At 43.5% G+C, this 27524-nt stretch overlaps 1 protein-coding gene across 2 annotated transcripts in view; it reads right to left on the bottom strand.

Moving 5' to 3' along the window:
* Positions 1–27524, bottom strand: part of SYN3 (synapsin III) — a 201995-nt gene that overhangs the window by 132027 nt on the left and 42444 nt on the right. For both annotated transcript variants that reach the window (XM_030477996.1, XM_030477997.1), the window contains 3 exons: positions 23640–23731; positions 9910–10066; positions 3475–3564 (listed from right to left, as the gene is read on the bottom strand). In XM_030477996.1, the coding sequence (XP_030333856.1) occupies positions 3475–3564; positions 9910–10066; positions 23640–23731 (339 nt within the window). The remainder of the gene's footprint in view (positions 1–3474; positions 3565–9909; positions 10067–23639; positions 23732–27524) is intronic.

The raw sequence follows: 27524 nt of genomic DNA, 5'->3' as shown, positions 1-27524 counted from the left end.
ACAAAAAATATGAAAAAATATATTGAATGTTTGGAAAAGATTGGATTTGATTTGCCTTTTCCGTAATGGGAGGGGGTAAGGAGCAGGAGGAGATTTGTGCGTAGAGTACCTTGAATAGAGTTCTCCTGTGGGAGGCTTCCCCCTCATAAAACTGCCATTTTAGGTCTAAATTTCCCATGTTTTGAAGAGTTACATGGACGTTCAGGCAGGACTATTCTAAAACTTAAATCTGTATGACTGTATCCCATTCATACTTGGCCGAAGTGAAATTGAAGTGCCAGTTGAAATGCCCTACCTCACATTGAAGGGCAGCATACTGTTGTGTTTTTTACAGTAAAGACTGAAGTAAAGGCGTCCATGGGAACAAGTTTCTATTCTTTCAGATGTCTCTGAAAGCATATCTTACTTCCTATGTATTTTATAGCTCAGAAGGGCAGAACAAAATTTAGGGAACTGCAAAAATTTTCTTTTTTAGAATAAGTGGCTTTTGAGGCTACCAGTCTTGCGAAAAATCTTTACAATCCGCTGAATGTTTGCTGCTGCTTTGCCTGTACTGGCTTTTCCTTCTCTCTATCACTGTCCTTCCTTCATAGAGCCGCTCTGCTGTTCCTGATAGTCATGGAAACTTGGGGAGGGAACCAAACCCGTGTGAAAAATCTTGTCCAGAAGGAATGTATTTGTTGCTAAATTTTCTAGCACTGTTTACAGTTTTCCTCCATGTTATTTATAAATTTTATATTCAAGTGAATGTATATTGTCTTTTAAGGTAATGTTGCATAATGTTCACTTTTTATAGTGTCCTTTTATTCTAAACAGTAAAGTGGTTTTATTTCTATCACAGACATTCTGTCTCTGCTTCACTTATATTAGTTTCTGTCCACTTCAAATGTACACAAATGGATTTGCAAGTGGATTTATTCATTTCCTTTCCTTTTGTGATACTGTATATTGGCCCCAAAGCAGATATTCCACCTCTGGCAATTCTTGTACTTTGGTAAGGATCCTTCCAGCTAGTCCCTCCCTCTTTTTAAGAGGTTGATCTAAGAATTGTTATTGGGGTCATAAGCCCAGGAGAGGTGAAAAATTCCTTTTGAAGTTAACGTATCCCACTTGTAAAGTGGCCGTAGGGGGTCACTACAGAGCAAGGCAGTCATTATGGCTGTCGTGCAGCACCAGTAGGGCCTTGGAAGAACAGTTGCCAGACTGCTGTTATTTCCAGTAAACAGATCACTGGGGGGAAGGTTGAATGGTGTGTGCCCGTGGCAAAGGGAAAAGAGGTTCATCCTTCAGATCTTTTCTGCCGTGGAACGCCAGAACCTTGTGTCCTCTTCTTAGGCTTGCTGTTTAAGGGTGGTTGAAAATGCCCTGTTGTCTTGAGTTGGAAGCTTCAGAAAAAGCATTTTCAACTAAATTAAAATGCTTACAAAAAAGGTCCTGCTCTTAGAAATTTCCTTTATCTCACTTTTACTTTAGGAAAATCTCTACACGGATGAGAGAATGAAACAGATTTCTGAATCTGTTCTATGTTAAAGGTTTAGAAAGTAAGCTTTGGAAAGTTTTGGACATAGAAAGATGAGGATCTCTTATGTGAGAACTCCACTGCTGAAAGTATATCACATTGTAAAGAGGTAAAACCATAACAATACTTATAAACACTTCCAGGGGGTCAGCCATCAAAGGACCACAGCGTATTTTATGAGAGCTAACTAGTACAGCTTGAAAATGCCTCCAGAAAAGGGAAGAAAATTGACTGGGAAGGGGGAATCATTATATTCCTATCTGACACATGGAGAAGCTAATAAATAGTGGGCAAGCAACTTTGAGAGGTGCTTGGTGGAGCATGACTGCAGTAGAGTTTTCTTAGTGTAAGCACTTGCACTCTCAGCCTCTTGCAGCCCCAGCTGCCGTGAAGGTGCATGCAGAAAAGATCTCAAGAAGTTTTGTAGATTCGCTCTGTGATATAGACCCCCCCAACCTGGAAAGGGCTGTCCTGAATTTGCTCAAGTGGATTGTTGCTTCTGTAGATGTTTGGAAAGTGGTTGATTTAAACAAGATTACTCAAACTTGCTTGTCCACAATGGTGTTTGTGTTCACATGAGATGATTATCTACAGTTTCAAAATGTTCCTGTATTCTTTTGTAAGTAAGCAATAGCATCTGCAGGTAGGTGATCAGTTATAAAGATAACAAATACGTGAAGTTAAGATCAATGTCTGATAAACCAAAATACTAGACTGGTAGCAAATGCGTTTACATGCCAAGGAATCGAGAATCAGATTCCCAGACAAGAGAATAACGCTAGAAGTGCTGGGTAACATATTTGCAACAAAATCCTTAACTCTTTCAAAGTTGCCGTTCCTGAAGTAATGGTCAGACAAAGTCGTAACTGTCCTGAAGCATCACGTATGTCACAAACCCCTCTTCATAAATCAGCAGGAATTGTATACAACAGGATTTATCAACTAATTTGTCTTTAAACAAGTTTTCACACAGTGTTTGAGAACCATCCATATCTTTGTCTTGAGTAACACAGCTCTTACTACTGCATTACTTGCAGCGTATGTACATGACTGCACTTACCTTTGTGATGTGCCTGTGAAATATGGAAGTGCTGTTGTCTGCACAGCATGGGTAGAGAACAGAGTATTGGAGCAGGGAGGTGAAGGACTGGTGCTTCAAGGTATTCAGGTACCTAGTGAGCACCAGTGGGATTTTCCATAAGTTGGGGGCAAAAATTCAGGAAGGACTAGTTATCGTTTTAACCCAGGGAAAACAAGAGGTGGGAAGAGTTTTAAACAAAGCCACTCACTTTGCCATTTGTCCAGGACTAAAGGCACCTATGCAAATCTCTTTGGAAGGTGCCCTAAGAGTTTGGTACAGTGCCCAGCAGGCACACAGGGCACGGAGTGTTTAGTTGTTGACAGCAAGACTAGACCCCAGAGCCACTGTGCAAAGGAAACATTACAAGCTGAAACAAACTGTTTTTCAAGAGCTCCAATTTACTTTTGAGTACCTCGTCAGGCTGATAAGTGTTTCATGGATGGCAACCATGTGACAGACAGACCAAGCAAACTGACACTGTGAAAGAAACACCTCATATGGCCCATCTCCAAAATTGTCAACATATTTTAAACAATTCCAGGAGGGGAAAAAATCCACTTTATCTGAATGAAGTGATTCCTTACTCTAAGGGATGAGCTTTTGTTGACTAGATTTTACAAGAGATTTTTCCCTTGGTTTTCAGCCTGTTCTCATTTTTCACTTTTTCAGGCTTCATACATGATCTGGGGAGGGCTGGGCAAGAAAGGAAGGAGGTTCCCAGCAGAGATTTTTGCATATTGCTTTTTAGCTAGCAATTCCCTGTAAGCAAAATTGAGACTCTTCCCAGCATTCCCGCCGCCAGCTCTCGTGCCCGACTTGTATTTTTTGCTTCTTCCTTTCCATGCTGGCATCAGAAGAAAGCAAAGGTACTCACCATCTGCTTATGGCTTGGAAAGAATGTTTGATCCACAAGGGGAAACTTCTCAGGACCCAGCGAGTTGAAGATTTTGATGAGCTGAGAGAACTTGGGGTGAGGGAGGGGGAACAAAAAACAGAAACAGTGGAAGTCAGAGACTTACTGTGTAACAGGTAAGTGCTTGCAAAATGTTCTGATACTGGTGGGGGATTTCAGAGTGAGCAAAACATGTTGTTGTGCCTTTCCCACCTTGCTTTTTTGACCTGAGAGTGGTGACAAAATACGAAGTTGCTGTATTTACCCAGGGCCAAGCTAGCCCATGTACACAAACCTTGGACTAAGAGAGTGGAGAAGGGCTTCAAGAGCTAGAAAGGATCAGCTTGGGTTTAGTTACAGATTTAGTATGAACAAGCTGTGCTTTCCAAAAGTGGCTGGGGAGAGAGTAAGGGGCCTTTCCTGGCAGAGGAAAGTGCTCAGAGGAGTGACCAGGCAGGAAATCAGTGCCACCACTCCTGAGCACAGACAAAATAAATCAAAGCTCTTCCTTGGATCTCTGCCCCACAGCCAAATCAAAGCAAGGCACATTTCCCCATTGTGCTGGAGAGAAGGAGAATTGCTAAGGACAGAGATGACTAGAGGGAATTGCCAGTGCTACCTGGCTTGGGTGTTAGACTAAAGAAGCATGAGCACACTGTCAATCATCACTATTATAAACTGTTTATCATTCAGGGTTGTTCCCAGCCAGACACAAGGCTCCCCATGGTAGGACTGAGTTTTGATTTCTTTTCAGATTCCAAAACCCCAACAGAATGCAGCACAACAAATTCCTGCTCAGCCTCAGCCATTTGTGAAGCAAGCAGATTATTCTGTACGTTGTTTTCAGTCTCCCTGTTCAATCATTGATCAGCTGGATAAAACCCCAGAACTATATGAAAGAAACTTATCAACCATGGCAGAAAATGTTGCTGAAGCAGGGTTGATATACCAAAGAGAATAAGAGGTGATATATCCAAGAAACCTTTTGGATCACAGGAGCAACTTAGATTCTTTACAATCACACATCTAGCCATCCTGCTTTCTCTCTGAAAAGGCACAGCCCTATTACCACAGACAATGCTGAACTGGCAGTGCTGCTGGTGAAGTGGTTAGACTGGCAGCCTTGCAGGAGGGGGAATCATAGAAGAGTTAGGGTTGGAAAGGATCTTAAGATCATCTAGTTCCAACCCCTAAAGCTGAATAAAGTAGCTTGATTATTTTCATGGATATTAAGAAAATAAAATGATTGGGGATTGCTCCCTGAATAACAATTTTGGCTCCTGCTCGCGCTGGTAGATGTGACTATTCCCCACTGATGTCCTGTTTGCAAAGTAACTTACAAACTGAATTTACTTTCAAAGACCCCCAGAATTTGATAAAATCAAGTTAAATTAATAAAAGCCTCCAGTCTGGGCCAAGAGTCACTGTTGCACAAGTTCCTTCAAGTTTCCCACCAAAGGGATGCAGTCATCTTGAAGGAAATCTGTGTCACCTGAAGGAGGTAACACACAAATTTAGAGCAGACAGACATCCAGGGAACAAGGGAAGGACAAGAAAGCCCTTTTTCTTCCCAGTAGCATCAGCTGCCTCACCTTACATGTCTGAGCACTTCTGAGCAACGGCTGAAGCCAGTAAATGTACCAAATTGCAACCCCAAGGTTACATTGCAGATAAAGAGAGGGCTACTGAGAATGTTCTCTGCTGAGTTGCTGCTTTAAGGGCTTCTGTCCTGGTCATCGGGCTATTTAAGCAAAAGCATTTCTGTATAAGAAGTTGAAACTTCACTTTATGGTGGTGAAGAAATACCCTTTTGAGAGTTAAATGGTGGTATGGGTGTGAAAAAGAGATGCAGCCAGTGTGCAAAAAATGAGGCTGCAAGGTGTGTGCCAGAGCTAAAGGGGCAGCTGTCAGCAGATTTGCAAACAAATGTGAAGAATTCCTTCCCTAATCTCGTAGGTTAAAATGTGGCATGTAAAAACCCCCAGAAAACATCAAGAGGTGGCATATCCCATCACTGACACCCCTCCCACCTCACATCAGCAGATAAGAGAAAAACTCCCCATGCAGAATGATTATTGTTGGCAAGGGCGGTATTGATGTTGGGGAGGGAGGACAGCTTGCTTCTCTTAACTACTTGCACTAGCTCTGCACGTCCTAGAGAAGAAAAATAAAGGCCTATTTTGACTGGGAAAGCAAGCAAACAGGGCTTAAAAATTAAACAGAATGAGGCAGAGACAGGGAGAGGAGGAAAAACACCCTGGCTGAGAGCAGCACATGCCTCTTGGTGCATGTGTACACTGCCCGGGCGAACCATGGACATACATTTAGGAAAACAGCTCCAACAAAATAACTGGAACAACTGCGCAGCTGACAGACAGCATCCTAACTTGTTCCTTGGGCTTCCTTTTGAAGCATACAGCTCTTGGCTGTTGCTGAAATAGCAAGTTTCAGATGGACAGATGAGAGTCTCAGCCATCTGGGAGCCTCTCATCTGGGCCAAGTGTGTGAAAAGGTCTGACTCTGGTATTGACCCTCATGGGAAAATTCCCTCCTTTTTGCTATCTTTTTTCTGCCAATTGTTAGGGACAGGATTTTGGCAAAGAGACACCCATTTTACATGGTGCAGCAGCCTCTTAGATACCTGATAGCAAGGCTCAAGTAGCACCTCCCAGTGCATTTTAGGTGGATAGGAATGTTACTGTCAGCAGCTTGGCTAGATGTAACTGCCCCTTCCACATTTAGGTATCAGTTCTTAGTTGCTGTGGTTCCACTCATTTTAGTGAGATTGTGGCCAGACCACAGAACAAGACATGCGGCAAGGCAATGTGGCATAGCCTGGTCTTAAGTACCCTGAGCAGGTATGGAAGTGAAATGCCTTGCCTGGCTGTTTGGACATCAGGATTACTTACGGGGAGTCTTTATAGAGAAATAAAAAGATCCATTTGGAGTATCTACTCTGCTTTCGTGAGACCTCACTTGGAGTATTGTGTACAGTTCTGGTGTCCTCAACATTAAAAGGACATGGAGCTGTTGGAGCAAGTCCAGGGGAGGCCGTGAGGATGATAAGGGGGCTGGAGCACCTCCCATATGAAGACAGGCTGAGAAAGTTGGGGCTGTTCAGCCTGGAGAAGAGAAGCTGCATGGAGACCTCATAGCAGCCTTCCAGTATCTGAAGGGGGCCTACAAGGATGCCAGAGAGGGACTCGTCATCAAGGGTTGTAGTGATAGGACAAGGGGTGGTGGGTTTAAACTTAAACAGGGGAAGTTCAGGTTAGATATAAAGAAGAAGTTCTTTACCGTGAGGGTGGTGAGGCACTGGAACAGGCTGCCCAAAGAAGCGATAAATGCTCCATCCCTGGCAGTGTTCAAGGCCAGGTTGGACAAAGCCTTGGGCAACATGGTCTAGTGTGAGGTATCCCTGCCCATGGCAGGGGGGTTGGAATTAGATGATCTTAAGGTCCTTTCCAACCCTGCCTATTGTGTGATTCTATAATTCTCTGATCTCAAGTCCTTTTGCATATTTTGAAAGTGCCTAGGTCATCAGGGAGCGTATATCCCTTGACAGCCAACAAAGTTGGCTGGGAATCTCTTGGGCTCTGTCAAGATTTCATGTTTCCTGCAGTCTTACAGATGCAGAAGTTGCCTGACAATTACGAATATTAACTGCATGCAATATGAGGGCTACTTTGAGCACTGTTGGTATCGCGACTTTTCTAACACAGAAATTATAATTACTGGTTGAGGCATTGTCTTTAGTGTGCTTGTAGCATTATTTCTCAATAATTCTGGGATCATCATAAAACTTAGATTTCTTAGATGCCTCCCTATGTGTGAGATCCCCTGAATACTGTTTTTCTTTCAGAAATGCCTATTTCAAACTGAGCCCGCGTTTAATGCAAATTTTAACCTTTGAAGAAATTTGTGTATTGCAGTACTGGAAACCTGGCAAATGTCATTAAGAAATGGGGCTGCATGTTTGAGTAAACTCAAAACCCAAACTCAGCTGATTGTAATTAGAGTTGCTGAGAAAAAACATCGTTGCAACTTGCCAAGGAAAAACAGTCTCGCTTCCATCCACCCTCCAAAAAATCATAAACATTTCTATGAAATGGAACCATTTTTGGAAAGAATAAAAAGGGAGAGTGAAAAAGCACATTTCCCAGGGGTATTTAATTTCATTTCTTCATGTATCGCAACTGTTTTCTAGGTCCAGAAAGTTTCCAGTAATCTCTGTTAAGCAGATCCCTTATTTCGAGATGCCTGTTTTGCAATCAGAGTGTAATATGCACTGGAGTGGTCTGTCGCTATCTCTAAATGAGATATCACAAAATCAGAGTTTTCTAATTCTCCTGACAGTGAAGCTTTCTGCCCTCAAATGCCCCATCACAATCTCTACCTGAGCTTCAGCCTCAGAAAATGTCCGTGGTGTCAAATACCAGCTCAGGTCCCATCTGAGCTCTTAGGCTACTCGATGCGTTACAGTCATGGGTTTGGGGGTGGTGTGTGTGCAGGGCCAGTAGGGAAAGGAGGCATTTTGCAAACGTGTTCTAAGTGTTTACAAGTGATTTCCCTGACTCCTCTGGGAAGGTTGTTCGAGCCAGCTGTATTCCCCACGAGGAAAGCAGGGCACAACTGCACCCAGAATAGTCAGAGCCAACTTACTGGCAGAGCCAATTTCTCCCACACGGCCTTGCCAGCCCTGCTTTTTCTTTTCTTTTCTTTCCTTTTTTTTTTTTTTCTCCTCCAATGGTCTGAGTTTGTTTGTTTTCTTTTATTTTAGACTCCTAAAAATAGGCCTGTCACATCTTGAGTCCCCTGTACACCATCGGAAACGTAATTACAACCATGAGCTGAAAAATGTCAACTAAATCCTGATTGACTCAACCCCAAAATCAGATAGAATAAACCACATGGCTGTCTTCCTCAGCAAAAGTTGGTGTAAAGGTGGAGGCTTTTTGTCTGGTCACTGGGGTCACAGAATCATAGAATCAACTTGGTTGGAAAAGACCTTTAAGATCATCAAGTCCAACCGTTCCCCAGCACTGACAAGGCCACCACTAAACCATGTCACTGAGGGCCTCATCTACACAGGTTTTGAACACTTCCAGGGGTGGGGATTCCACCATTCCCTGGGCAGCCTCTTCCAATGCCTGACCACCCTTTTGCTGAAGAAATTGTTCCTAATATCCAATCTAAACCTGCCCTGGTGCAGCTTGAGGCCATTTCCTCTTGTCCTATCGCTTGTTACTTGGGAGAAGAGACTGACCCCCACCTCACTACATCCTCCTTTCAGGTAGTTGTAGAGCGATAAGGTCCCCCCTGAGCCTTCTCTTCTCCAGACTAAACCCCCCCAGGTCCCTCAACCGGTCCTCATCACACTTGTGCTCCTGACCCTTCACCAGCTCTGTTGCCTTTCTCTGGACATGCTCCAGCACCTGGAGCACCTCCTCCCCTCCATCTTTACCAACCTTGGGGTGTGCAGAGCTGTTTCACATATTTTCATTTCTCTCTTCTGGCTGTTCCATAGCAGTTTTTCCCCCCTTTTTAAATACGTTATCCCAGAGATGCTACCACCATTGTTGATGGGCTCAGCCAGTGTTGAGTCTGTCTTGGAGACAGTTGGCATTGGTTCCATCGGACATGAGGGAAGCTTCTAGCAGCTCCTCATAGAAGCCACCCTTGCAGCCCCCTAGCTACCAACACCTTGTCACACAAACCCAATACAACATGCTTTCCCCTTTCCTTCTGCCTCTTTCCTGGGTCTGTCATTCTATATTCCTTTTCTTCCCTAGACCTAGCTGCTGAAGAAATCATCTCTACCTTTCTTGCCTTTCTTTTAGTATAATTTCCTCAGAACAAAGCACTACCCAGAAAAAGTAGGAAGAGAAGACAAGTGCAGTATTCACTTCAGCAAAGAATGGATCATCTTAGGCTGGAGCACCTGGGTACCACAAGTGCGCATCTAATAAAAGATGCTAGAAATAACATAGTTCAGACACCTTGTAAACCAGCAAATGTTAATGTTTCTTTTAAGGTAGTTTTATTGTGTTTTGGCCATGACAGAGAAGTGCTACTATTGATCTGATATTATTAATCTATTAGTACTCATCTACTCTGCCTCACAGGAAAACTAGGCGTTGCTGTACTGTTAGTTGTTTGTGACACATTTGAGTTTGGGATAGGTGAAACATCCTACTCAGGGTGAGGAAATAATATCTTGATATTACTACAGGCTGACAAAGGAGTGTTGCTAGTCTTTTCCCCCAGGAATTCCCAACTGGATTCCTAGGGTATTTAGATGGTGGTTTTAACCTAAAGAGATGAATTCCTATGACTGGAAGCTGACTTTGGTGTTTTATCGATACCAGATACCGACTTTGCAGTGTTGGCATGCAGTAGAGCTGGCTTGTCACTTACCACCCAGGGCTTGCTGCAGAAGTTGTAGATGGAGTAGAGGGAGTTGACTGTGTGGATGCCACCGTACTGGAGGCCAATGATGAGGCTGCGGAAGTCCTCTCCCAGTGCCATGCTATAGGCGTGCTGCCGAATCAGGACAAAGTCCGGCTTGAAGGACCTGCAAGAGATGAGGGGGTTGATGTTTTGCTTTCAAATGCTCAGCAGCACTTCTAGCTTCCCCTTGTTCCTTTTCCATCCTTCCCTTTCTTTTCATTAACGCATGTTGCTCTCCTTTGGGCTATTCATCATGGGCTGCTTGCGTTAGAAGGTAACAAACCAAACAAAAAACTCTAGTCATCTAAAAGGGGAAAAATCCAACATAGCTGCAAGTGTGAGAGCACAGAAACAGGCCAAACAGATTCGCTGCAGTTTCCATGTCACTCAGGCATGCACAGGAACAAGCCACAAGCAGAGCCAAGGGTCATAAATTCACTGGTGGGGGGATTCTCTTTTCTTTCTAAAAGCTTGGCCATATTTGGCAAGCTCATTGCAATGTGCGACGCAGATGAGGGAGCAAGTTTATTTCCTGATGATTGAACTGGATATTGAAGTAATGCCCAGTGGGTGGGAAGATCATAAGGGATTTCAAAAAGCTATTGTATACATCCATACATTGACACACATTGCCCCTTTAATCAGTTTACTACATACGCAGCACATCCCAGGCTCTTATGGCTGTGAGTCAACAAGTAAAGGGCAGGCATGGTAATGTAATTAATCAAATGAGCATAGTCCCTCATCCAGTGCTGTGACTCATGGCATGGACTTCAAGAATATTATTTAGTGAGACTAGAGCTGGGACTCCTATGGTTCCACAGCAGCAAATGCACAGAAAAGCAAGGTCTTCTGTAGGTAAGCCAGCAGGCTACGGATTATTTTTCAAACAGCCAGATTTCATTCCTTGCTGACGCTGTGTCTTTGGAGCCATTCAGGAATCTCTGGAAACAGCAGTTGGAAAAGAAACTGTTCCCAAAATGGAGCTCAGCAGTTCATTCTCAAAGGCATGGAGGGGGCTTTTCCACTGAAACAGGGGATTATTTTGTACTTTAATGGAGGTTGCATCAAGGACATCGGAAAAATTTCCATACTGTATTAAAGTTTTTCACAGAAATGAGCTCTGTAACCAGGTCCCATTACCTCACTACCCTCGAACATTTTCCTTACTAAGAGACTATAATTTCTATCCTCTGGATGTATGAGCTGGAAATACTTTGGGTTTATAGCCCCTATTTATATTTCCATCATTCTGGCAAGGAAATCCGAGGTGGTGACTCTGGGCCAGATTGTGGCAACAAACACAGTATACAAAATCCAGTGAAAGCTTTGTTGTTTTAAAGCTGTTCATTTTGTTTGTTGGCCTTGGACTGTTGTTATCACCAGAGACATGGTGAGGAGCATGCTCTGCTTTTGTGATGCAAGAGGCGAAGCTTTGGAAATGTTGTGATTCCCTCCCATGGAGAATTTTTAAACCCAGGCATGTTCCCTAATGTACTTGGCACCAAAGTTGGTGCTTTCCTCCAGCAGCGAGATTCATAATGAGCGTTGGGAGGGCTGCGCTATCACTGTGTGGTTGATTTATGGACCTCCCTGATGTCAATGGGGGTGAGGCAAGTGGTGAACCCCTGCTGAGAAACAGCAAGTGAATACAAATCTTGGAAAGCTTGAGTGGCTCCATTCTGCTGGACTTGCCATGCAGAAAGTACCCCAGAGGCAGGCATAGGTCCTCAGGAAGGATTAATCAGCTTCCTAAGACTAGAACTTGATATGTGTGCTGAGTTACTAAACAGTGGTGGTGCCTAGCAGGGCAGGCGCTTCAGGCATGTGTCTCCTTCATTCAGCTTTCTGAGTGTAAGTAAGTGACCCCTCTTATGGCTTAAGTCTTTCCCCAGGCTTGACTTAGGGAACAGCACTTACTGGTACTGCAGAGTAATGGTTCAGACCACTGTTCCAGTCTCCCTAGAGGAAGCAGCAATATTTGCCCTTGAACTTCTCCCCCAACACCCCATGGTGGGGACGTGGTGCTGTGTTGGGGAGGAATAAAATGTAAATGATCATGGCCAGCTCTGGGGTAGCAGGGAGTACACACAGCAGCTGGGAAACTGCCTTCAGTGGCTTTACTTCTGCCAGCCAAAGGCTTAGGGAAAAAAGCTCTTGTCTTTTCATGTCCTGGCAAAGGAAGAGTTTCTCGACTTTGAAGACAGACACAAGAATAGAGAATTAATGTAGAAAAGCCGATTCTCAAACTCTGCATCATGTAGGAAGGCAGAGCACTCTCTCATGCAGCTGATGAGGAGTGAATCTCTAAGGGGAAGGTGGACACTGAATCCCTGTTTTGAGCTGCGGGACAATGAGGATGTTCCCATGGATACTGAGAACAAGGCAGAGGAGTGCAGGGCCTGGGACTAGCTGGGAATAAACATCAGCTGGAGAGCCCCGGAGTCTGCGAGAGGTCTGTAACGGAGACACAGAGACCTGTGGCAAAATGTAAGACAAGTGGCTAGGAAGGAGAGCAAGTAGTAAAAGGGAAATGAATAGTCACAGTAGGAGTGGCAGTATGAAAACTGAATAACTGGGCATCTCAGTGACCTGGGGAAAAAGTGTTCAATTGCTTCACCTGAGAATTCTTGCTTTTTTGGTAGACGATTACTTTTGCAAGCTACTGCTCATTCTTAGAGTGTAAAGCTTAAGCTAACATAGCGAGCCTTGAATTTGGAATAGCTAGTAGCATAACTGTTTTCTTTGCTAGTTCAACCCAACCCAGTAACATTTCCTATGTCAGAAACCTGAAATCCTTCTCAAGCAGACAGGTTAGGCAGAAGTCCCATGTTTGAAGCACCGTTGCCAAAACCTTTGTGTCAGCTGAACTCAGTAGCACCTACTATGCTGAGGTCCTGAGCACCTGAGGCCAGTAGGCATAGGAGGGCTATGGCAGGAGCACATACCTTTCTCCTTCACTAGATCTGTTAAGCCAGTGTTTGGATGACCATGAGTGGTCTTGAGCAAAACTGTGCCTAGACCCCTCCTAAAGACAGGTCATGGAAATGGATTTGGTCACAGAAAGAATACAGGAGAGCCCATTTGAACATCTAATGGACAGGGAGATGGGGTAGGTAAGTGGAACTAAAAGTAAAGCACAGATTTAAAGCATGTAGCTAATAAGCTGTGCTCTGCATGTTGATCTGGTGCCTTTCATGGGCTGTGTGGCAGACACCTACCTGAAGTTGTGAATCTTCCTTAGAGTGATAGCCAGATGGATGAAGCTTCCAGGAGAAAGCTGGAGCCCATCTTTGGCCACAACCCTTTTACAGAAGCTTTTTCTCAGACCCCAAGAGCTAGGTTCTCATTTAGAGTTTGGTTCCTACCACTGCCTGGCAAAATAAAGGCCACTAAAATGCATGTAACACATTCCTAGAGCGGCATAGAGATAAAAGAATCCTTTATTTAAAAAAGTAATAATCCAGGAGATTGGAAAAATTCCATTTTCAGGTTGGAATAGCTGGTGAAATTGAATTTTCATTTGGAATGGAAAGGTGCTTTCCTTTCAGCTTGTGTTGCCACAGGCAATGGCCTCTGCCACACACAGCATGAGCATTTCAGTGCTCCAAGTGGTGCATGGCTGAACAGGCCACCCCCAGAGTGAAGCAGCCCCCCACAGGTCCCTTTGCTTTTCTCCCTTTGCAGCAGTTGCCTCTTTGTCCCAGATGCTGGCCAAGGCACACGGCAGCCGCTCAGCCTATCTCTCTCCCTGGCAATTGAGATTGGCCAGCGATTACCAGAGTCAGTCACCCCTGGGTAATGATGAGTGTCTGGCTAGGAAGCTGCTAGCGCTGCCAGCTCTGAGCCTGGACTCTGGTCCTGTGGTGCAGGATGCTTGTCTGCATTTAACTAACTCTTTTCCAACTTGTTCCAATGCATTTTAGCAGTCTCTTTATTTCTTAGTAGTAAAACTATACTTTAGACATAAACCTAAGTATAAAGGCTGGATGCAAAATACCTCTTAGGAAGAGGTCTGACTGCAGAACATAATTTCTTAGGTTGGACTCATCCACCTTTAAATCTGTGACAGTGTTAGCTGTCTTGGAAATAGTTTTGTCAGAAATGACAAAAAAACTATTTAAGAGATTCCTGATGTAAAATATGGAAGTTAAACATCTCAGGAACTGCGGTAGCTATTCTGGTGCCCCTGTGTCTAACTTATCTAATTATGAGAAGAGAATCAGCTCTGAAAAGATCATCACTAACATTTCTCTGCAGAAAGCTGGTCCCCAGCGTGCTTTGGGATGGAGAAGATGATGACAGCAAATCCTCATGGGAGGTTTCATGCCTTACACTTCTGCACATAAGCCATAGGTCTGGCTTTCTTCCTGGTCCTTCAGCTTTTCTCACTGAAGCACAAAGAGCTTCATGGGCATGAAAAAAGAACACACACTAATAGATTATGTTGCCAAGATACCTTGTAATTATCCTGTCCCCTGTGAATAATCACCTGCAGCCAAAGGGTAGACCTGCTTTATGCTTTAGCACCATGATGGGTTTAGAGAGCTTTTTGACTGTACGGTGGGAGAAGATGCCAGTCTTGCAAAACACTTCACCCCTTATATCAGTAGAAAAAGATCTTCCCTGGGCACTGAAGATGCACATCTTCAGGTTCTGTTTACCCACCATTATTCAAGGAGTTTTTTAGTTCAGTTTTCTGAAACTTCCCAGTGATCAGCAAATTTTGACAAAGTTCTCTTCCAAAGCCTTTCCTATCTGCTTGGCACGACATGGAGAGGAAGAAAAATACATAATTAAACACTATGATACAACAAGCTTTACATTACTGGCAATTAATGGAGCCTTCAGGCAAGTTTCTGAGGCATAAGTCCAAGCTGTAAGTGGCTGCAACTACCTGAGAAGTTCAACAATCCCTCCAACTACGCACCGCCTCAGGTGCCTGAGAGGTACTAGAAAATGGCATATACAAATAGGAACAAGTTCTTTTTGTCCTTTGCTTGGGTGTTATTAGTATTGTTACTACATTACTGAAAATATGAAATCTATGATATTTCACCTATCACAATGTTAAATTTAATGTTATGTTGGATGCCATAGCAAAATGGGATATCTGCTAAGAAAAAGAATCTGATTTCAGTCAAAACTTCATGTCATATTTTTCCACAGAAAGAAGTAAACCCTGCTGAAGTTATACAAAGAAAGAATGAGTGTGTTTGTTAATATGAATAAGGTTTTAGAATTGGTTTTAGAGAAAGAAGAAAGCAACATAGAATAAAGAATGACCTCTCTTTACCAGGCTGGAGGAGAGAAGCAGGGAGTATTTTGGGACTCTGTAAGAGAGAATGGCTGGGGAAAAACCACGGGGTGTGTGGGAGTTTTGCAAAAGCAACAGGAATCAGAAATCATGGTTGCAGCAGGACCAGTACCACTATATGCAGACAAGGACACCCTCGAAGATGCTCTGATTTGCTTCTCAGCCACAGGCCAATGGTCAATGAGCCATAAAATTGCATGTCACACACTGTCTGAACTGCACTGTGGCAGTCTTCTAAGTCTGCCATATACATTAATTGTAAACTGATCAGCCTTGACAAGGAAAAGCATGTGGACCCGGACGATGCCTCGAGTAGTAACAACCACACCTGCCACCAGCAGTTTGCCTTCAAAATGCTTGTGACATGAAGCTTTTACAGAAGGTGATCCAAATACTGTCCAACATCACAGAATAAAGTCATAGAGTAATTTAGTTCAGAGAGGACTTTGGAAATCATCTGGCCCAACATCTTGCTCATTTCAGGACTAACTTTAAAGTGACATTAGGTTGATCAGGGTCTTGTCCCAGCCAAAGTTTGAATATTCCCAAGGAGGTGATCCTGCCCCTCTACTCTGCTCTCATGAGACCTCACTTGGAGTATTGTGTACAGTTCTGGTGTCCTCAGCTTAAGAAGGTCATGGAGCTGTTGGAACAGGTCCAGAGGAGGGTCACGAGGATGATAAGGGGGCTGGGGCACCTCCTGTATGAAGACAGGCTGAAAAAGTTGGGGCTGTTCAGCCTGGAGAAGAGAAGGCTGCATGGAGACCTCATAGCAGCCTTCCAGTATCTGATGGGGGCCTACAAGGATGCTGGGGAGGAACTCTTCATCAGGGACTGTAACAATAGGACAATAGGTAACGGGTTCAAACTTAAACAAGCGAAGTTTAGGTTAGATCTAAGGAAGAAGTTCTTTACTGTGAGGGTGGTGAGGCACTGGAATGGGTTGCCCAAGGGAATTCTGAATGCTCCATCCCCGGCAATGTTCAAGGTCAGGCTGGACAGTCTTGGGTGACATGGTCTAGTGTGACGTGTCCCTGTGCATGGCAGGGGGGCTGGAACTAGATGATCTTAAGGTCCTTTCCAGCCCTAACTATTCTATGATTCTATGAAGATCCCCTAGCATGTCTGGGCACTTGTTCCAGTATTTGACCACCCTTACTGTGGATTTCTTTTCTTTTTTAATTTGCATCTAATTAGAATTTCACTGCACACCTTCAACAAGAGTCTGGCTCTGTACTCTTCTCTTAGTTGTCTGATGTCTGTAGCTGGATCCCCCTCAGCCTTCTCTTACAGACTGAACAAAGCCATCTCTCAGTCTCTCCTTGGGTGTCTTCAGACCAGTTCAATGAGGTTGGTGGCCTTTCACTCAACTCGTTCCAGTTTGTCAATGTCTTTTTTGTACTGGACAGCTCAGATCTGCACACAATACTCCAGTTGTGAGTAGTGTCTCATTAGCTACACACTTGCTAATAACTCCCAGTGAGCCACAGAGCTTCTTCCCCTCTAGGTCCTTTTGTGCAGAGCTGTTTTCCCTCCAGCTGTCCCCCAGCAGTATTGGGATTATTCCTCCCTCATCACAAGACTTTGCAGTTGTCCTTACTGAACTCCATGAGGTTCCTGTTGTCCCATTTCCCCAGTTGTTGAAGCAGTTCTGCCCTCTGGCGTATCTAACGCTCCCCACCCTCCAGCTTGTTGCCACCCATGATCTTGTTGAGGCTGCACTTTGTCCCAATACCAGGTCATTAGTGAAGATTTACCTTGCCCAGTATAGTGCAGGTGCAGCAGGACTTGGCCCTTCATTTCTCTGTTAGCTATTCCCTGGAAGAAGCCTTAGTAAAAACCCATATAGAAAGGAGACAAATTAAAGCAGGATTGGGGAAAAGAAAATAAAGCTGATCAAGACTGAATCAATCTACATCAGCCTTTAATCATTCTTGCATCCAGCCCAGGATTAACTAATTAATAAGTGCTCTAGGCCCTGGAAGCACATTTCTTATTGGAAAGAATTACTGTAAATGTGAAAGGGGCCAGGGAGTAGTTTAGTCTCTGAGATGCTCCCCACCCTGATCTGCTCAGAGTGACTTTTGCTTTCTGGCAGCTGCCTGCAAGCCAAATGTTTTCCCAGTAACTGTCAGCATCCTGCCTGCATGTCGGCTCGGTGCCAGCTGCTGGGGAGGTGAAGGGGGACATTATTCATCTGGGAGATCAGTCAACCCCGAAGGGAGAAGCAGGTCTCCAAGCAGATGTTTTGCAGCAGGAGCTGAGGTGGAAGCAACTGAGTAAATTCATAAATAAGCACAAACCAACTTCTCCTTTTTTAACTCCTGCTTAAAAAATAAAAGAGAAAGAGCTCTGAGAAAGGCAGGTGAGGAGAAAGGAGAATATTAGTGAAAGATGATGGTAAATCAACCCCCATGCAGGCATAACTTTTTGGTTTATACATGTTTACTGGAGGTGTTATATCTCTTCATGTGCAACTGCAACTTGCTCAGGTCTACCCTATTTGACACCTTGTCCCAGCCCATTGTCTCTGCAGGGTATTTCAGTAAGGGAAGTGGTCATTTGGCATGTTGGTGTTTTGCGTAAAGCGCACTTTCAAAAGCTTACTCGCTGTTACACATACTTCTCCATTACATGTACAGATTGTCATGCCATCAATAAAAAAATATTGCCCAAATGTTGCTCAGTGTTAAATACATAGCACATATTGTACTGTACCATGTGGCACATCATACTGTGAGTTTTGGGAGAACCAGGCACTCGACATATTTTTCCATCTGGCTTCTAGAAACCTAAACTCTCCCAATCAGTTTCTCCCATTTTTTCTCTCATCTGCATCTTTGCAGAAATTTTCAGAATTGCAACAAAAAAATAGGAAAAGATATTCTAAAAAATTAGACCAATTAGATCAAGAGTTAAATTAAAAGATAGGGACTATACAGAGCCTAGGGTTCCTCTTTGACACAAGCTTCCTGGAAGATGAGAAGCTGGAAAGTGGCCCACTTCTTACCAGTATGTCCTACATCACCGTCCAGGGGCAGTAGCTACTTCCATGACCTCCCTGGATATTCTCCCTGTATAAGAACTGCAAGAAACCACCAACTCTTGTGAATGAATAGCCCTCAAGAGACAAGAAAACATCCATCTCTTAACAATGTGCAGCTACTGTGTGGTGAGAAAACCCACGTGGCTCTTTCAGGGAGCAGCTTGTCAATGGCGCTGTGCGGTGGGTGAACCTACTAGGGAGGGAAAAGGAGCAGTGAGCAAAGTGTCCTCACTGGTCTTTAAAGAGTCTTGCATCCTGGAGCGGGCAGACATTTTTTAGCCAGAGCACACATCTCCTGGGGTCTGAATAGCAGGAAAACACCTGCTGCTGGCCTGGCCAGTTTCTTCCCTGTTCCTCCCATGTAGAAGGATTTGCTTCCTCATGTTGTGATTGTACTGCAGCTTGAAGTGCAAAAATATGCTCTGGGAAAAAAAAGCACTCTCAGGTCCCGGTCTATTCGGGATGGTGATTCAACAGGCTGCTGTCCTGTTATCAGAGTGCAGAGCATAGTGGAAGCACTGAATCAGCTGGAACAAACTAGAAAGTCAGTGTTAATTAAAGGAATGAATGGGCTTGTATAGAGGAATTAGAGCATTCACTGACTCCACCACAGCTGTGAGTGACAAAGGCATATCTTCCAGGGGGAGCTGGGTGACATGTGCACCTTCCTATACAGACTGGCTAAATTCAGGCAAGGCCTATAGGACTAAACACCACTCTATGGCAGAGACCATTCCCCACAGCAAGGCTCTGTCCACAGTGCTCAGCTACTGCCAGGGCCATTGCTCCATGCAGGGTCCTCCTCATTTCAGACCCTAGGCTTCTCATGGTCCATCAGTTGTTTTCTGTACTGTGGTATTACAGTGAGTCTGCATAGCACACTCTAAGTGGTATGACCACCACTGTGGTAGGTCCTATGCAGACACACAAAAGTGTACTTTCTCCCCTAGATGACCAGCCCCAATGGCAAAAGAGCCAGCTCCACAGGGAGACAGGAGATGAGAGAAGTCTGGTGCATGATTAATTCATATCCTTAAAAGTCTGAAATGCTCCCAAAGACATTAGTATTCCCCATGTAAAAAAGCTGTCCAGATTTTCAACATATCCCTGTCTTATTCCCACATCCACTGGAATTAATAGCTGAAGGCTTGTAAAGCCCAAAAGGCAAACACAGGACTGCATTTAATCTAACATAGAGGCTGAGATCATAGTTTGGGAGTCTAAGTGTTGCCGTCAGAAGCAGAGACAGCCCAAATTCTCATTTATACTAAGACACTTCTATAATATCCTGAAAGCATAAATGCACCTCAGAGTGGGTGCAGTGCCAGCACTGACAGCCATTTTGCACTGTGGAAACACTGGTATGAAGGGCCCTTCAGAGAAATGAAGACAAGTGAAAATGAAAATCCCATTCCTTATGTCTAATCCCGGTAGAGGTGACACAGCCCAACAGCTTTCTGTGATAAATTAGGCTCCAGACAGTTCACTCTGTCTGTGTGTGTGTGTAGACATGTGCAAAAGGAAGTTGTGCATGCACTGGAAGGAGGATGAAGAATCCACCCAAGTATTTTAAAAGCAGGCGTCAGTCCACACTTGTTTTTTCACACTGCTTAGTAGTCCAGCCATCGCACCCAGAAATGACTCCATTTCTCTGTTGTGAAGGGGTTGCTGTGTCGAAGTTGGTGAGGAATCCTTTGGGATGAAGAAGTACCACCTCCTGCTTCCCATATTTAACTTTTCATTGGGAAGCTCTGGTGCCAATTTTACCCAAAGAAGTGTTGGGGTAACAAGGACCAACATTTTGGAGATTCTGCCCCTGCCAGCCCTGGCTGAGCCCAGTGCTGCTCCTGGACCCCAGCTCATACCCCTGACCTCTCCTCAGGGAATATGTTACAGGCCACTGAAGAAGGAAAGTGCTTGCTAGGGACTGGGTGAGATACTCCATGGACAGCTCTTTTTCTTCTGTCTCTGAAGAAAATGTACTGAATGGGCTGATGGAGCCATAGCATACCATGGTTGAACTGGAGCTGACAAAACACATGCAGTTTGTTTTAGATTTGTTAGATGGTAATCTTTCTCTCCAGTAGCACATTCCACTGAGACTACCAAATCCCTCACCCTATCCTGCAGATGTGCAGAACTTAATAGCTAAAAAAAAGGAGGTGGAGACCAGAATTTCCTTACGGTAAAATTAAATTTGGGAGCCACACTTGTTTTAAATCCAGGCAAGCAAAGTAATGCCTGGCTTCAGTTGTTGTTTGCCAACTTGCTTGAAGCTACTTGTTTCGAGATACATAGTCTAATAGTCATGGAGATCTCTATACTTACAGTTCCTTGTTCTCTTTAATTCTCTCTAATTGACAATAATACTTCTAAAGCTCATTTTAATTTTTTTTTTCTTAAATTTTCCTGAGGCAAGTCTAGGGTTTCAAGGACCATTATACTTTCTTATTAGGGGATTTATATCCCAGGTAAAAGAACTGCAATTCTTTCCTGGCGATGTTCAAGTCAGTTGGCACAGGGTCTAAAAGAATGCCTTAACTTCAAGGTGTCAGAAAGCGTCAAGGGATCAGCAAAGAAAGAGCTTTGAATTAAATGCGCAAGAGGATGTCACCATTTTAAAGAAAGAACTAGAAAATCTGCTGCAAAATGGCAGAATTTAATAGGCTAATAGATTGTTAGATAGTTTATCAGTTAACATAATTTTGAACTGGGGAGAATAGCCCAGTGGTTGCTTTATTATTCTTATTGTTGTTCTTGTTATAAACATTTATTATTTCATTAACTTAAAATCTACTGGTCTGTAGTACATTCACTGTCTTTTGACTATGCCAGAGTCACGCTCTGTTGCCTTTGCTTTGAAGAAGAGTGTGAAGGAGGCATAGTTCCTGTAGGAGGGGAATCCCACATGTTCCTGTTGGCAGGATGCTGTCATATTTCCTAGCTGTAACTTGTCAGTGGGATTTCCATGGGCTTTGAGTATTCAAAAACCATGATGAGTGTTATACCTCACCATCTAGAAACATTCTGACTTGTGAGTATGTCTTTTGCTTAATAATTAACAGAGGCTTAATAAGTGATGGAAAAAGATGTCATCAGCAGCAGTTTTGGTGCACACATGTCAGTTGAAAGTGTCCTGTGTCACGTTTCCCTGTGGCTGGGCACCCTGAGGGGTGCCTGTGGTCAGGCAGGACAAGGCTGTGGGTGGGATGAGAGACTTGGAGGGAGTGAGAAACAAGCTGCACCCATGTGGATGAGTGAAGGGCCTCCACACAGCTCAGTAGCAGTATGGTCTGTAATTCACCATTGAAAATGAAGAAGAGTTTTTATTTCTGTAACTTCTAGGAGTGGCTGTGGAAGTTGGCTGGCCTGAGCTCTTAACCCTTCTGAGCTGGGCAGGAGAGGGGCACAGTGGCACAGGCTGCAAACAAATGGCTAGTGCTTGTAAGGACTTCTAGCAAACCATGGACAACACATGCCATATAAATTGGGTATCCAGACAAGCATGTATTTGCCAAATCCATTTTCCACCACACAAATGCACGTGTCCTTAAGCATGCATACACAAACCCAAAAAACCTGAACTAATGCCATTCATAGAGACATGCATTTTCATATATAAACATCCACACAAAAAGGCTAGCTGCGATACCTGTGTATTTACTGTGAGCAGAAACACGAACACCATGCACCAGACACTCTTGTGAAATAAATTTTGTCTTCAGTTTCAGTTTAATAGCTCAAGATCTTTCTGCCAGATGTATGAATGGCTTTGGGAGGAAAGGCAAGGGAAGGAAAATGGAGATGTGATCAACCTAGGAAATGGTTTTCGGAAACCTTCCAGCATCGTGAGCAAGCGAACACAAGAACACATTAGCATGGCGCACTGTCTGATGGATGCTCCAGAGGCTGGTTCATGGGACATACGCTTTGTTTCACTGAGAAACAGACATTTGTGGGACGAGAGAAAGCAAATGGATGTAACAGACACAACCTTAAAATTTTTTAACAGAGGCTTGTGAAATTGCACTAAAGAATGACTGGAGATTAAGAGCTGTCAAGACCTGAAATAAATTGATGGACCACAGTCATAGCTAATTGACAGTGACAAGTGTTGCTTTGCACTGTTTGGACTGGAAATGACATCTTGAGAAATTAAACGGAGGCCAGCACACTCAGAATCACTGTTTTTCAGCTGTTCTAATAATCTCTTTCAAAAATATCCCTGCATGCTATATTATGTGTCTCTAGCCTTACTTCTGAACTAGAAGCTAACAGACAAAAGCATTGATTAAATGTGCAAACAATATTAAACTTGGAGATACTGTATACACCAAAAAGCACAAAAGATTTGTACAGAAGAAGTAGGGAGGATAGAAAAATGGATTGGGAATAGCAATGAGATTTCAACATGAGCAAAGAAAAGCTATTGTTATCAAAGATGAAATGTAGAGTTAGAAGTTGTAATGACAGAGGCTCATTAAGATGTAGGCCTGGGAATAAAAGGGTGAGAGGTAATATCAGGGCTATGTAAACAGAGGCATTTTACCATCATACACAGATATGACAGCTTACACTGCTCTTTATATAGCACCAGTAAAAATGCATCTAACATTAACTCCAAATTGCAGGCACTCTGGTGTCAGAATAAAGGCAAGCAATGCTTTTGGAAAGTGAATAGGGTGCATGATTGAGAAAGCATTGCTCAGGAAAAGAGTCTGTTTGCAGTGACTGCAATTATGAAGTAACGCTAGTAGGAACAGAAATCCCCATCAGATATACTGTATTACCTCTGAGATATACCACAATGCAAGTTTGGAGCATCTCTAACAAAACAAGTCTGGGAATCTCTAACAAAAAAAGGTGGTATTTCAGGAGCAAACCAGGCTGCAAAGATCAGGGTAATGGAATGGCTTTGTGGATACTGCAAGGGTAATCCACTGGGATCAGGACTGACATTACTAACACAGGTAGGCTAATGAATGCAAGCCACTGTTTACAATGAAGGTTAGTTGACACAGGAGAGAAAAATCAAGGGAAAGGAAGATCCATTGTCCCTTTTATTGGGAGGCCTGAGGCTAAAAAGAACCTGAAAAAGAGGCATTCGTGGTTGCACAAAGGGTCTAGATTGGAAACAATGTATGGCATAATGTGCATCTGAGACCTGATACAAAACCTTCAGTCAGGTCAGTCTTTCCATCGCTACCAGGAAACCTTGAAGTCATCAGGACTGCGCTGCCCTGGTTCAGGTACCAGTCAGACCCTTAGGTCATCCTGCTTGCCCCAACATTGCTCCGGCAAGCCGGATTTTCAAGACAAGCTGGTATTCCTCACCTTACCACCTTGGTGCCATTCCTCATGACCTGCATGTCCACCATGCAGCCGCCCGTGACATAAGCAGCCAGGTTCAGCTCGGAGAACTCACCCTGGAGCAAAGTAAAAGGAGAGAGTGTTACTGAAGGGCACAAACACGCAGACAGAGACATGGAATTGTCTTCGGCTGGAATGTGCCTTTCCTTCTTTTTCTTTTTTTCTTCTGTGAGGCAATGGAAGATCCAATTACAGCTGTTTTGCCCTAGAGAGACTGCAGAAGTATTTATGGCTCCCACTCTTGGGGTGTACAAGTATAAAGGATTAGGCTTATTGCAGTAATAAGTACTGAAGGAATTAAGAATGAGCAAGCTGAAAAACGCATACAGGAAAGAATAATAATAATAATAAAAAAGAGGTAAGGTCATTTGAATTCAAATTCCAAGTTTCCACTTGGAAACATCCATTTAGAATTATGTCTGAGTTGGCTGTCGTGCCACTGGCCAGCTATAAACCTAATACAAAAGATTTAAACCTAAATAGCTAAATAGCTAAAAAGCCTCATTAAGCTGCAGGAAGATGATAAGCAGAGAAACTCACCTGATGTGGTTTACTTATTAAGATTTTAACTATCAGAGGGTTAGCAAAGCTGGGAAGGCTATTAACAGCACTGCTCAATTATTCAAACACTTTATATTTTCAAAGAGGTGTGACTTACAAGGCTGGAAATGTTGGCCAGGAATATTAAAGCTATGGGGAGCAAAAGGCAATGTACACGGGTGCGATTATGGCTGCAGTAGGTGTCGGTGAAGGTTAAGACACAAATCAGAGCAATTAACTTGGGCGAGAGGTGTGATAATCCTCCTGCACGGCCGCTGGCTCTGCTGCCCCTCAGAAGGAGTGCCAGCAAGACTCAATGGTCTCAGTCCACTCTCTGTAGGAGAAGAATGGCAGGATTAGCTGATCAGTGCTCATCTTGGGTTCCAAATCCTGATTCTGTTCTTTACGAAAAAATAAGCAGACCTTAAGCTAGAATAGCCTCTTATTGCGCCATGCAAGTCCTACCTTTCCAGCTCAATGAAAACATACCTGTACAGATTCAGAATCCTATGTTAAACTAGTGCCTGTATATATGAATACAAATACAAATACAAATACAAATACAAATACAACTATAAATACAAATACGAATCATCAGGTTTTCTTTTTTTGACACAGAAAATTTAGTTGTCTCCCTTTGAACAGCTGTTTTTCCCTTTCCTGTTAGGTGTTTCTTTGAGACTTAGTATGATGGAGACTGGGCAGCAGTAAACTCCTCTTCTAACCAGTGCCTATGTAATATCAGAGCATGCAGATGGTATTGCTAATGCTCGTAATTTTATTGAGATCCTTGTACTATTTAATGTTCTTGTGATACTTCTACTAGCTGGAACCAAAGGATAGTAAGATAGTGACAGGAACAACTTTTATACAGACACTCCCCCCCACCCCAGATTGAAAAAAGTATGTTTTCTCCTCATGAATGCATGGAAAAAACTTGCCAATGGAGAACCAGTGCACCTGTAAATGCTCAGAGGCCAGACGACAAATGAAAAAATAACTTCAAACTTTCCTTTTTTTTTAAAATCCACATAATTTTAAAGCAATGACCGTGGACTGGTGACCCAATGATGTAATGAGATTTCATGTCTGCGGCCCTGTGTAAACTTTTCAAGGCAACACCCTTACATGACCTTACATCACTGTAACAACTCCCAATTACAATGAAAGGAGGGGGATAATTCCTGTTGCCAGGAAATAAATCCTGCTTCAAGCACACACACACACACACACATGAACAGAGGGAAGATGGTAGTAGTTCAGGTAACTGGCTGGACTTATCTTTTGAGATTGCACAGTGTTGTTTTGGTCACAGCCACGCTTCCCCAGTGATCATATTGGATAGGATAGAAGAAAATATGTACCTCTAAAAGGCACCTGCATTTTAGATATTTAAAAAATCTCAATAGAGGTAGGGAGAGGGGAGTCCTCCTTGATGAAATTCAGCAAGAGCAGATGCTCTTGTGGATGAGCTCTACAGTGGGTCTAGGCAAGCTTGCTAGCTTACATGTAGGCTTAAGAGGCTCTATGGACTGTGGAGATGAAGGGATGGTTTTCCAACCTCTGTGTCTGTGTATGCCTCAGATGCCTCAGAGGTGTCCCACTCTGAAGGCAGAGGCTTACTGAGCTGGACCTTCAGCTTCTGCAGCTGAGGAATGCAATCATCTGATATGAACACCAGAGAAAGAAAGGGAAGTTTTAGGTCTGTGTTTTCATGGTTTTTATGCTTTTCTTCTGTAATCTTTTTCCATAGTGATTTTGTACTAAAAAGCTTAGCACTTTGCTTTGTTGGGGGTGAAAATGTTCAAACTTCATTTGATGGCTGGTACTTACAATCTAAGTAAGTTGGTGTGACAGGCATTGCCCTGAGTCAGACCAAACAAAGATGTGTTCAGACACCTAATGTCCAACAGGCCTGGGAATCCCCCAAGATGGTAAGTAAGTACTTCATACCAAACTGCCAGGACTAATTTCAGGCCTGGTAATGTCAAGAGCCAAAAGAAAAGGAAAAATCCCTTTAGGCGACTATTGTCCAGGGGACCCTAGCAAAGAGGGAGGAGAGAGGGTCTGGGGAACTCAACTTCCTCGCCCCTAAAACATCCAGATATACCATCACAGCTGAGGGACAATCCTTATCTTTTCCTGACACTCGCTCATGCTTAAATGGACTAAGTTAAGGACCACTGCTGCTTTCATGTAGTTGCTTTATCCCATCCGACAGGCCGCTGCTAGCTGGTGTTTAGAAGAGGGCTGAAAACTTCAGTCAGCAGAAATTGTTTCCTGTTGATTTTCCAGTGCTCCCTGTATTTTTAACTTTGTGGGTTTTGTAGCCTGATGACTTCCCTTGGCTGGGATTTGAAGTCTGAGATCATCTCCAGCCTGAGTTTACCTTGCAGACAAAGAGGTCTTTGAAAGCCATCCGTGCAGATAGAGTGACAGGTAACTATGCATAAAACAGGAGAGCCCAGCTCCCCGTGGCCTTGCAGAGTCATTTGCATTAGGACTCATCAAATAGAAGAAGTCATTACATTAGCCTGATGGTGTTTTATACTTGCTTTGCAACGGTGCCAGTGGCTGCAAAAACATTCAGGGCAAGATTGAACCATGTGTGACAAACGTGACACAATCCGTCTTGAAGAATAGCGTAATACAGACTGTGGGAGTAAAAACATTTCATTCTTCTGTAAGGCCCAGATCTGGAGGATGACCACAGATATTTTGAGAATAGTTCTGTTAATGCCTATTTCAGGTATTCAGAAATCTCTCCACATCATTTGGACTAAACCTTAAGCTATTCTCAGTTTCTCCCATCAGTGTTCTCTAGGTGCTGGAGATCTTTTTGGTGAGCTATTTTAGAGTTTCTCTTTCTGTTTGCTGATAATAGAACAAGGAAGATTTTGTCATTTTAAATCGTGCAATAGTAGAAATGCCTGGCTTGGTAGCTATACCTATTAATGATTCGTGGGAAGTACGTGTTCAAGGTGGATTTTAAGCACTTTTCATAGAATAACTGAAAGTTGTGTTGGAAAAACCTCAAGATATAACCTGACTGTCTCTCACTCCTAAGGCAAGATCAGGTCTACCTCTGCCAGTGTATGCAGATACTACATAATCTTCTTGACACTTCCATAGGTGAGGAACCTCCTTAGGTAATCTGTGCCTTAACAACCTTGGAAGTTTTCCCCAATGTCCAGCCTAAATCTCTCTCCTTACAATTTAAGACTGTATTTTTTTTTTGTCCATTACTTTCTCCCACAGAACCTGAAAGCTAACCCTTCACTCCTCCTTTTTTTTTTTTCTCCTCCGGAC

This window comes from Strigops habroptila, chromosome 3, assembly GCF_004027225.2.
Source record: "Strigops habroptila isolate Jane chromosome 3, bStrHab1.2.pri, whole genome shotgun sequence".
Lineage (NCBI taxonomy): Eukaryota > Metazoa > Chordata > Aves > Psittaciformes > Psittacidae > Strigops > Strigops habroptila.
Note: the sequence above shows the minus strand (reverse complement) of the source record. Positions and strands in the feature narration are given on the sequence as shown.